Source organism: Atta colombica, unplaced genomic scaffold (assembly GCF_001594045.1).
Source record: "Atta colombica isolate Treedump-2 unplaced genomic scaffold, Acol1.0 scaffold9, whole genome shotgun sequence".
Classification (NCBI taxonomy): domain Eukaryota; kingdom Metazoa; phylum Arthropoda; class Insecta; order Hymenoptera; family Formicidae; genus Atta; species Atta colombica.
In genome coordinates, this window is record NW_017259583.1 from 513044 (window position 1) to 524966 (window position 11923).

General features: G+C 31.8%; 1 protein-coding gene across 1 annotated transcript in view; it reads right to left on the minus strand.

Moving 5' to 3' along the window:
• Positions 1 to 11923, minus strand: part of LOC108693427 — a 126147-nt gene that overhangs the window by 3260 nt on the left and 110964 nt on the right. The window contains exon 9 of the mRNA XM_018202359.1: positions 1 to 228. This exon is cut by the window's left edge and continues 27 nt beyond it. Coding sequence (XP_018057848.1) covers positions 1 to 228 — 228 coding nt within the window. The remainder of the gene's footprint in view (positions 229 to 11923) is intronic.

An 11923-nucleotide genomic window follows, 5' to 3' on the forward strand; every position in this document is an offset into this window, starting at 1 on the left:
AATCATGTATCAAATTCGGCTCCGAATGCCTTCGCGTTCTTCTTCGTCTTGTTGTTTGTTTGTTCCAATAATCCGTGCTGATGCTTGATATTGTTAGCATAGAATCAATGCTTCGTCGCAGATAATCCTCGGCCTCATCGATTAATGATTCAGTAGAGTCTCCGCTATTTTCACCGCCAACTGAGTCTGAATGCAAGTTGGGTAAACTACCGCGCGTCAATGGACACTCTGGAAGTTTCATTTTGAATTCACTATATTAGAATCGATGTAAATTTTTTTTCTCAAATACTTGCATCATTATGTCATTTCAAAACGTAGTAAGGATCTTGTGTATACATATGTGTAGATTTATCAATCTAATAGAAATATATAGAATATATATTTTAATATAGAAATATATAGAATAGAAATATATAGAAATATATCAAAAAATAGAATACTGTCTTACATAATATACCATTATACCATATAATATACCATTATACCATATAATATACCATATTCCAATTTTAAATATACAAAAAAATTATCACGTATGAAAAATGGTTACATATGTATAAAGAATTTTAATTTCTACTCAAATATCTCAAAACAGTAAATATATAGAAAAAGGGAGCAATGAGAAGGACTCGTTAATCGTTATACGTATATCTTTGAAATTAAACTGTTTTAGACATACGGTCATATGAGTTTTCGAATTTGTGTGAGGAATCACCCATTAAAATTCTTTTATCATACTTAGGATACATATACAGAGTATTCCCAAAAGGTGGTACCAAATTTTAGGGGTACGCAATATTCGTTAAAACAAAAAGTCTTAATGAATAGTATTCCGAAAATCTTTTATTTCTGAGTTATGAAACATTTTCTTCTGTGAAAAATAGAAAATAATTTAAATTTACAATAAATATTCAATGTGCCCTCCGTCCATTTCACACAAATCGGCACATCTTCTCATTGAAGATCAAACACGTTCAAAGATCCCGGTTTTGTTGATAACAGTTTTTAATTCTTTGAGTCAATTCATTTATTGTATCAACTGATGTGGCGTATATCATGCTCTTCAAGTGTCCCCATAGATAATAATCCAACGGATTTAAATGAACGAGGTAGCCAACTGAATCGCCATGTCCTATCCACCTTTCTTGAAAACGATTGGTTAAATGGTCTGACATTAAGGAGGAAATGAACAGGGATACTATAGTGTATGAACACATTTGTTGTCTATGTTGTAAAGGAATATCTCCCAAAAGTTTGAATAAATTATTTTCGAGAAAATTAAGATACACTTGTCCTGTTAGTCTATTAAGCAAAATGTAAGGTCTGTGTAAGGATTAGATGATCTCCAAAAATACCTGCCTAAACGTTTACAGAAAAACGATGCTGATATCGATGATGCTATGATAGCATAAGAATTTTCATCTCCCCCCCCAACATGTATGTTATGAACGTTATTATATATACACGAGCCCATCCTAGAAGGGATGCCTCATCAGTAAACAAAATGTTGCACAAAAATTGTCGATCTTGATTGCATCGATGAAGAAGCCATTGACAAAAGTGACCCGTTGTTGCAAATCAATTAGGAGAAGAGCCTGAACGTGCTAGACATGATAGGGAGCAAAAATTGATCATGCAAAATGTTCCATACAGTGTGATGGTTTGATCTTTTTTGCATTCTTCGACAAGATAGATCTTTAATTGTGCGCAAAATATTTTGCTCGAATGCAGGAGTTCTAACAAGTCACGATCTACTGCAACTAAATTTGATTTGAACTGTCCGGTCTCACGTAAGAGTTGAATTTTGCTAAACAGTCTTCTACTTGGCTGTCGGCGATTCGATATATATAAGCTTCATGATACAAACGTGTTGCTTTGGAAGCATTGCTCTTTGCTCTGCCATACATAAAATAACTATCGGTCATTTCAGAATTTGCTATTTTTTTAAAAATTAGCCATTTTTCAGATAACACAAAACTAGACACGATCCATAATCCAAAGTTGAATATAACAATCCCTGCATAATTAAGTGGTCACATACGGGCGTGAATGAACTGATTAAGAGATTTGGAAAGTGTTGTCAACAAATACGAAATAAACCTGGACTCTTTGATCTTCAATGACGAAATATGCCGAATTGTGTATTGACATGAGCCGAAGGCACATTGAATATTATTGTAGATTTAATTCATTTTCTATTTTTCACAGAAGAAAATGCTTTATAACTCAAAAATAAAAGATTTTCGGAGTATTTTTTAGACTTTTTGTTTTAATGAGTACTATATATCCCTAAAATTTAGTGAGAACCCTTTTTTGGGAACACCCTGTATATAAGACACAATAAATATGTGATTTTATTTTACTTTTACTTTTTTTATTTTGTACTTAAGAAATAAAAAATAATGAATAGAAAATAAGAAATAAGAGAATTTAACCATGAAGTATCGAAATGTTAAATAAATATCTTATTTCAAATAAATAAAAATGATAAGTAGCATTTACATTAACATTTATTTGAAATAAGTTATTTATTTGATATTTCGATACTTCACGGTTAAATAAATTCTCCTATTTCTAATTTTCTTATTTCTTAACAGAACAAAATAAAAAATAGTAAAAGTAAAATAAAACACCACATGTTTGCTGTGTTCTATGCAATGTATATACAGGGTGTATCTTAAGTATGATTTTAAGGGGTAATTCCTTACACAAATTCAAAATTTTATATAAACATATGTTGGAAACGGCTTAATTTCAGAGATACGTGTGTAACGTGTGCCTCTCTCTAGAACATCGCATCGTTCTCAGTGAAAGCAGCCGGACTGTTGCCTGTGCACGCACAGGAAGACACTCAGGTCCAACGTTTTCTTAAAGGCAAAGCAAAATTTCAGGCACCACAATCACACAGTTCGAATATAATCGACTGCGATGAAGAAACCCGAAACTAACCGAGTGCAGCCGAAACGCCGTCGCAGCCTAGTGGAGCGATCTAGTGGAGCGAAAAAAATCGGTCGGCGAAAAGTCACGAAAATGACCGAAAAAAAACGAGGTATTTCGTGATTACCGAGTATAAAAGAATGAGAACAAACAGAGAACGTCTTTTTCCGACCGAGATCGTATTCTGAGCCAGCAATCCGCAATCTGCTGAGCAAACACGATCTGATCCTTAGCTAAGATTCAATAGCGCGAGAAGATAGAGTAGAGCTTTCCAACTTGGACACAGCATGCTCCAAATCCCCTTGTTCCTCGCCCGCGCTTCTCCCCCATGGGTTTAATGCTTCTCCTCTATTCATGCAGTGGAGCAGTGATGCGGCATATCATTACAGCAGTCAAACGCGATTTTATAAATACGTATATCGAGAGAGAGAGAGAGAGAGAGAGAGAGAGAGAGAGAGAGAGAGACAAAAGCAAAAGAAGTCATATTTATGATTTATTTTATTTTCGTTTGCGAGCTCTATTAATCCTAAGAGTTATATTTGCATACTTGCATACTTGCTTACGACAGTTCTAAACGCGTGGCTGGAAGGCAGCGTTGGAGGGGGGTAAAATTGAGAAAAGCCTGTTTACCGTTGAAATCTTAGTGGGAACACGATCATGTAACCATTTGGAAGGCTCTGAGATAGAAAATACTCTACTTCCGTCGAGAGTTCTCAGCAGTCACCGTCCTTCGTCTAGTATAAGAAACGGAGATAGCTCTGTCTTTGTCGACCATTCTCGGCAGTCGGACGGCACATACATTTATTTACAAATGATTAACAAAGAACTTAAGGGTGGAATGTTCTCCGCCTCTGCCAAACGTTCTCGGCAGTCGCCGACTAGGTTAATTAAAATTCGATCAATCCGTATTTTTCCCTTTTTCTCGTGTTCATATACGAATACCATCTATTGAAAACATCGCACCGCGGATGACGCGGAATTTTAAACTGTGTTTCGGATATTTAAATGATATCCGTCTCCGCATCTCATGCCGCAACTCAAACAAGCCATACTTGCACGTCAACCTACACTGAATCAACAAGCACGTACGTACCATACCGCACGTACAACACCGCAAATCAGTGCAACTTTTTGCAAATACCAATTGTTATACTCTTGGGTGATAGCACAAGTAAATGATCTACAAGAACGATAGAAAGAAGAAAGTAAAACACTTCTTCACTGTCAAAACCTTTAATTATACTTTATAACTTTATTGTAGATATTGAACGGGTATAACAAACTTATAGTACCGAATAACGTGCATAGTCTCAGATGACATGAGATAAGACGATTCTGCTGTGTGAACCATAGCGTGTGCTATATAATGCTCGATCTGCTAAATAATGATTATGTAACTTTTTCTTTAGAGCGGAAACGTGAAAAGTGAAAATTTTTATATACATAGAGGCCGCCTATTATGAGATAACGACATTTCTGCTAAACTAATAAACATTATCTATTAGTTCCATGAATTTATTGCTCTTGGATTGAAAACTATTTAGTAGAAAATTCATTATTAGATCATGTCGTAGTCATTGTAAAAAAAGATTTTAAAATCTGGATGTTTTCAAGTTTCATGAAATGAGCCTTTAAATCTTGTTTATTATTTAATAAATAAATATTTGGCAATAAATTCTTCATGTAATAATAGAGTAAAGTCGTACTAATAAAAAAATACGGGATATGTTGAATTGTTTAATTACAGATGTTAGATTTGATGATCGTAAAATTATAAGATGGAAATCGTAATATAAGATATCCATATTTCTAATATGAAATAACCTCCTTTATAATATGAAATAATGTTCCTATGTTATAGTGGAAATCGTTGCTAAAGAGTAAATATTATTGTACAATAATAAAAAGGACAACCGGAATGTACGTCAAGTGCCTATTTCTGCGATGCTTGATTCCAACTACCTGAAGATGAGTTCTGGGTATAATCTATCGTATGCTTATTTTTTATGTACGCTGACTGTATTTGTTTGCATTTTAGAAACATGAAATAAAATTTTTTAATTGTAGTATATACTTTGTATTTTATTATCGATTTCTCGGGGCTAATATCTCATATTAGGAGCATAATTTTTTTACTTTGTGATTTACTCACATTTTACATTTCTTTAATTTAAACAAAAATCGAATTTGAATTAAATTTTATATAACGTTTATATAACGTCATCTTAAAGCTTATTAAATTCCCTTCAAAATGACCTATTATTTTTTTAAATTCTGCCTAAACTTTTAGCATTTATCCAAAATGAACTCGATATCTCATAATAGAGGCCTTTCCTCTATGTATGTACATATGTAGCACTAGTCGGGAAGTGACGTACACCCAATGGCAGATCTTCTAGAAATAAAGCCTCACACCTTTCCTCCCTGGTCCGCCGTCCAGTGATGCTGTTATTTCCTGTGTGGAATCGAGTATCTAACCTCGGTGGAAGTATAGGAAACGAAAGAGAGTAAACAACTGATCCTCCAGATTGGGGGACAATAAACTGATAACCTATCTTCGTCAAAAACTTCAGTGCAGACAGGAGAAGAGGTCTCGGATTGAATGGAAAATTCAGAGACAAAACTGATTACGACTAAAGAATAACGAGATGAACTTTGCAACCTGGAATGTCAGAAGTTTATACAACATATGAAGAACTATGGATAGACTAATGGATGAACTAATTAAATACAAAGTGGATTCATGTACAAGAGATAAGATGGCTAAATGGCGACATATTAACAAGGAAAGGAATCCAACTGTCCTCCTCCGATCTTAATGAGTTTTTAATATATTTTATTATTAATTATTTTCCAGACAAAAATAAACGACACATATTTTTTTTATATATTATATCCATACGCATTTTTAAGAGGTGAAACTCTTTAGAAGAAAATCAGTTTTTTTCTTTCGAAGCGGATATCGAATAAAAAGAAAACGGATAAAAAGAAATCGATAAAAAGAAAGATTATTTTAAGATGAATTCAATCATGTGTGATAAAGTTATTTTCCAAAGTATCATTTTTGAGAAATAATTAAAAACGCTTCTATAAGGCGCGCTATCTGTATTCCTTCATGCAGCACGTTCGTGATGTTGCGTATTTTCGCATAAACAGAAAGAACGATGTAAACATATCTATTTTTGGAACTCTGCGGACTCTAGTCTAGAAATTTTTATCCTGCATGGCTAGACAGCACGTCTTTACGTAACGTCTAGATGATAACATAGTGTCAAGATCGAAAGTCGTGTATTATGTAATTGTAAAACGAAAAGTGCAGAGTATATGTCGCATTTATATGAATTATATTTATTGTTTGATGTACAAATTGAATTTTTTTTTAATATCTTGTAAAATCGTATTTCTTTATTTAAAGTAAAGGAGGGAAATCAAAGAAAATTGGAATTAATGTAAATCGATGATGTGAATGAGTGCATTCCGTTCACGCATCGTATGCATCATTTATCTCTTATCTATTATATATGAAATGATAAAGGAAAAAAAATAAATGATACATTATGCATTACATAGTAAATAATGAATATATCACATATTCATAAAGTTAGTATACATAAACGTATATGTGTAGGTATACACATATACAGTCAATGTAAAAAGTACAGTCGAGAAATTTAGCGTCTAAAATCTACATGCGAAGCTTGCTTGTTTATATTAGAATAGCTTGTATTCATTATATAATTACTAATTAATGTTTATTTTCTACAAATATAATAAGATTCATTTTATATAAAATGTCCTTGTACGAATACTTTTGCACTCACAATGACTGTACCTATTACCTGTATCGATATAGGCATCGTTTGTTAAGCAATAATATAAATGTTATTGCTTTGGAGGCGTTGATTTTATTAGTACAGTTAGTGGAATTATTATTAATATTATAGATACTGCAAATGCAGTATATAATATTAATAATAATTAGATATGGATGTTCCTTGTACTACTTGTGACAAATTCATCAGCTAAAAATATGTCATTATTTATTATTAATAATATTTATAATTGCATCAAATAACAAGAGATAGGGCTTCACAAATCTTAAAACAAAATATAGAAAATCATTACGAGCTAACACAGTAAACAGTGCATTAGTTGAATAGTATATTAAGTTAATACATATAAAAATTTTATTCTATACGTTTCGAACGACTTGATTTAAATGTGCGTTAATGTTCATTATTTATCGTGCAATTTTAAAATAATTGAGACATTATTAATTACATTGACTCGTATAGGCCTTCTTTATATCTTTTTATTTATGTCAGAATTTTTTATTACTTTATTTTATCTTTTGTGCGCATAGTTTCCTCTTCTATATAAAGAATATAAGAAGGAACGTCCGGTTGCTGTAGTGTGATCATACATGATAGAAAATACAAATTTTGAAACAGTGAATAGAAATATAGGGGCAGAAATGAACTACGAAAATTACTTGATCGAGTATTGCAAAGAAGGAGAGCAGCTCAAGACAATCAACTTCGATGAATTATTGGGCGAGGACGTAGTTCATTTTTAGAAAGAAACGAATAGGACATAAAGATATAAATTTTTATTGTCAAGATAATAGATAAAGGATGTAATAAAATAGCATATATAAAAATGTAACTTATTTATAATGCTACTTTAGTAATACATAAGTACATGTATATTGTATTTTTTTTTATTTAATTATTTTTAAAAAAAAATTATTTTTTAAAAAAAATTTGGAGACAGGGCAATAGCACGCGGTAGTCGTTGCGCAAATAATATATTAATATGTAATAATATGAAACTCATTAATACCATACTGCACTTACATGTTTCGACTCATTTTTGACTCTTCTTCAGAGATATAAATCATTTATAGATACAATATAATTTACCTTTATAGATACAATATAATTATTTTTTACATCAAAGTCTTCGTTATTATTTATGATTTTCAAAAATCATGTTATGACATTATATAATAATATAATTATATATAATTATATATAATAAGATAACATGAATAAAGTAAATTAGTAATTAATTTTATGGTTTAAATTCATAACAAAGATGATGATTATAAAAAAATGTTGTATGCAAAGAGATTTCTTACGCAAGTAATCATAGCAATACCGCCACAAACATCGCATGTTGTTTTAGAACAAAAATCTACAGGAATTTCAAAATTTCTTCTTTAATATCTATATAATCGCTTTTGTGCCAGGCATAAATAAATAAATTTAAATAAATTTTGAAATCTTAGCGAAGAAAATTGAAAATGTATTAACACTTGCAATTTTAAAATGGAATCTCTTAAATGAAGTTTAATTTCCAAATTTAAAATCATGATAATCTGAAAAATATTTTATAAAATTCTTTCATAAAAAAACGGAAATCGTACATAACGGTTATCTTTGATTTATTGCCTGCTGGTATATAATTAGAAGAATAAAAAAACGGACTATTTCTTGCAACATCAAGGCAATAGCCAGTCCAGAATCCAGTAATAAAACTTTAGGATCAACGTTTGGAAAAAACTTCTCTTAACCAAAATTCAAAATGATGCGATGTTAACCCTGGAAAAATGTTGCTGAAATTATTCTAAGTTTTGAAATTATTCTACTCTTCAGAAAAATTTCAGCATTTTAAAAAAGTTTCAGTTTAATTTCTGCGATTTTTAGCTGAAAAATTTATTTTCGACAAAATTTCAGAAAAATTTCAGCAAAATTTTTAGACAAATTTCAGCAAGAATTTCAGAGAAATTTCAGAAAATTCCAGAGAAATTTCGGTTGGATTTCAGTGATTTTTCAGGATGTGAGCTGAAAATCACTTTTAGTGAAGTTTCAGTATTTTCAGCAATTTCGATGAAATATTCCAAAACGTAGAATTTCAGCGAAACCAGGGAATTTACATTTGGAAGCTGAAACATAAATATTATTTTGTCCAAACATTGTTTCTTCTACTCTTGGACCGAATATTCCAGTCAATTCTTTTAGAACTATAAAAAGAAGAAATAATAAACTATCATCATTTAAAATTGTTGGTTGAATGATATAACTGTGTATAGTTGCTGAAACGATTTTACCGCACATTCTATCTTTTTTGTGCCTTCAATTGCTAATGAACATTCTCGACAAATCTATTACCTTTTGCTTCTAGATGCTCTTTTGATTGAACAGTTTTTTGTCATAAATTTTGTGATTTTTCGAGATAATTCTGTGTAGCTTTTTAAATTTTCTTACCCAGATGAAGCTATAAATCCTGTAACGTTAATATTTTTTTGCGTTTTGAAGGCCCGAGTAATATCGATATCATGAATAGTTACTCCTTTTTTCAGATTTTCTTGGAATTTTTACAATGTGTATGATGAAATTTCCTTTAGCTTATCCATTCTACTTCCACTATTGTTTACCTATTCTTTCCATTCTTCGTAATTAATATAATGATGTTATGTACTTTTCGAAATTTACTGTGTTAAACGACTTTGGCTTCATCGTAAGGTCAGGTTTCCAAAATTCCACGATTCTCCTTTTATATTCGATTAGTATCTCATCATTTTCACATATCATTTCTATAACATCATTTTTCTTCTGCTTCATAATTCTTCTTCTTCAACTATTATAATTCTGCTTCCGGAATATCAAAAGAATTTTCGAAATCAAGGAATCTTTCTTTCTATTCCATTTCAAATTGATCCTCGTACATTCCTTATAGCACATTTTCTATTTTCGGTTTTATTTCTTTCTATTCGTAATAGAACTTTCAGACAAATTTTGAAAAGTAGCAGCAATATATTATACTAAGCAGCATTATCACGCATTTTGTTTTTTAAAAATTGTAAATAATAAATTGTAAACATATTTTTTTTAATTTTTTTTAAAATTGTAATTGCATCACAACAATAATAACGCTTCATTGTGTATTTATACGGTATTATTTATTGTATTAAAGATTAATTTTAATTTACAATTAGTCTTAAAATGACAAATATATATTATATGATACGAAGGCAAGTCAATAAGTTTTTAAAAAAATATAATAAAATACATTTTTTTTTATCGATTCATTTTTATTTCTCAACATAGTTTCCTTTCAGATCGATATACTTGTTCCAACGTCTCCAACTTTTTCAAGTCGTCCGAATAATATGATTTGTCCAACCCTTCAAAATAAGCCTCTGTTTCGGCGATGAGCTGCTCTCTGATGAATCTCTTTCCTTCGAACCATTTCTTCAGGAAACTCCTATTTAAAAACAAAGAATAGTCGCAGGGGGTTAAATCTGGCGAATATGCTGGATGGGGAAACAATTCCGTAGCGGAATTTGTTGAATTTGGTTTTCGGTGCCGAGCACGTATGAACTCGTGCATTGTCTTGATGGAAGAGCATTTTCTTCTTCGCAAAATGGGGACGTTTTTTCTTTAAAATGTTGTTAAAACGATTCAATAAGGCTGCATAGTAATCGCCATTGATCGTTTGCTTCGACGGAAGGTAATCGATTTGAATTATACCGCGTGCATCTCAAAAAACTGTGGCTATCACCTTTCCGGTCGACTTTACGGTCTTCGCTTTCTTCGGAGTTGGTTCATCCGGTGAAGTCCATTGTTTTGATTATTCCTTCTCGGAAGTAATGGATCCATGTTTTGTTCACAGTAATGAATCGATGCAGAAATTCATCTGAATTACGTTAAAATCTCCAAACATTGTTTTGAAATCATCACACAGTTGCACTTATACTGTCATATAATTCACAGTGAGCAAACGCGGCACCCATCTTGCCGATAGTTTTTTCATACCCAATTGTTCGTGCAAAATTCAAATCACTGTGTCATGTGATATGCCTGGGGCCTCAACAAACTCGCGCACTTTCACTCGTCGATCAGTCAAAACAATATCGTGGACTTTATCGATGGTTTCTGGCGTAGCAGCCTCAATTGGATGAACCCGAGGTGCATCACATGTAAACGACTACGTTTAAATTCATTCACCCAATTGTATACAGTCGCAAACGCTGGTGCAGATGTACTATGAATATTATATAACTCGGCTTTGATTTCTTTCGGCGTTAAATCTTTCATATGTAGATGTTTGATCACTGCATGAAATTAGTTTTTTCTATTTTGCAAAAAATATAAAGATTCTTCATTTAATCATCTGCAGAAATGAAACCACGCGATGAATTTCGCTCAAAATTTGACAATAATCAGATGAGAGATGCTACTTGTCAAAAAGTAATTTGACACTGCAAGTGCCCTCTGACAAATTTTCTAAGAATTTATTGATTTGCCCTCGTATTTATTATACTTTTTTAAATCCTTCTTCTTTGTAAGAAACTCAATGATACATGTGATATAATATAAACGTTTGTATGTAATGTATTGTATAATAACTATTAAGAGTTTTCCCACAAAATTAATAAAAGACATTTCTGTTCAGTACTGTAATAAAAATACGAGAAATAATAATTTTATATATTAAGTGTACAACTTTGCTTCCACCGTTTTCCTATAGATGGCTTTAGCGGTAGTAGTCGAAATAAATAGATCATAAACGTCATACAATAAACTTGGGCATCTGTCAACATAACCCCATAGAAACATTAGTTGATTTGTGTCTGCATCATAAAGTTATTCTCGATTGAAAATGTCAGTTTACGAGTCAAATTCTCGTCATTTGCGGGAGGTTTTAATTTTTTGCTTCAATATGAAGAAATCTGCGGCTGAGGCTCATCGAATACTCTCAAATACTTATGGTGAGGCCGCTATTAGTGAAAGAATGTGTCGTGAGTGATTTCAACGCTTCAAGAACGGTAATTTTGACATCCAAGGTCATGCTCTGTATTTGGTGGGACCAGCTCGGCGTAGTGTATTATGAACTGTTAAAACCGACTGAAACAATCACAGGCGATCGGTATCGAACGCAATTGATGCGTTTGAGCCGAGCATTGAAAGACAAACGGCCG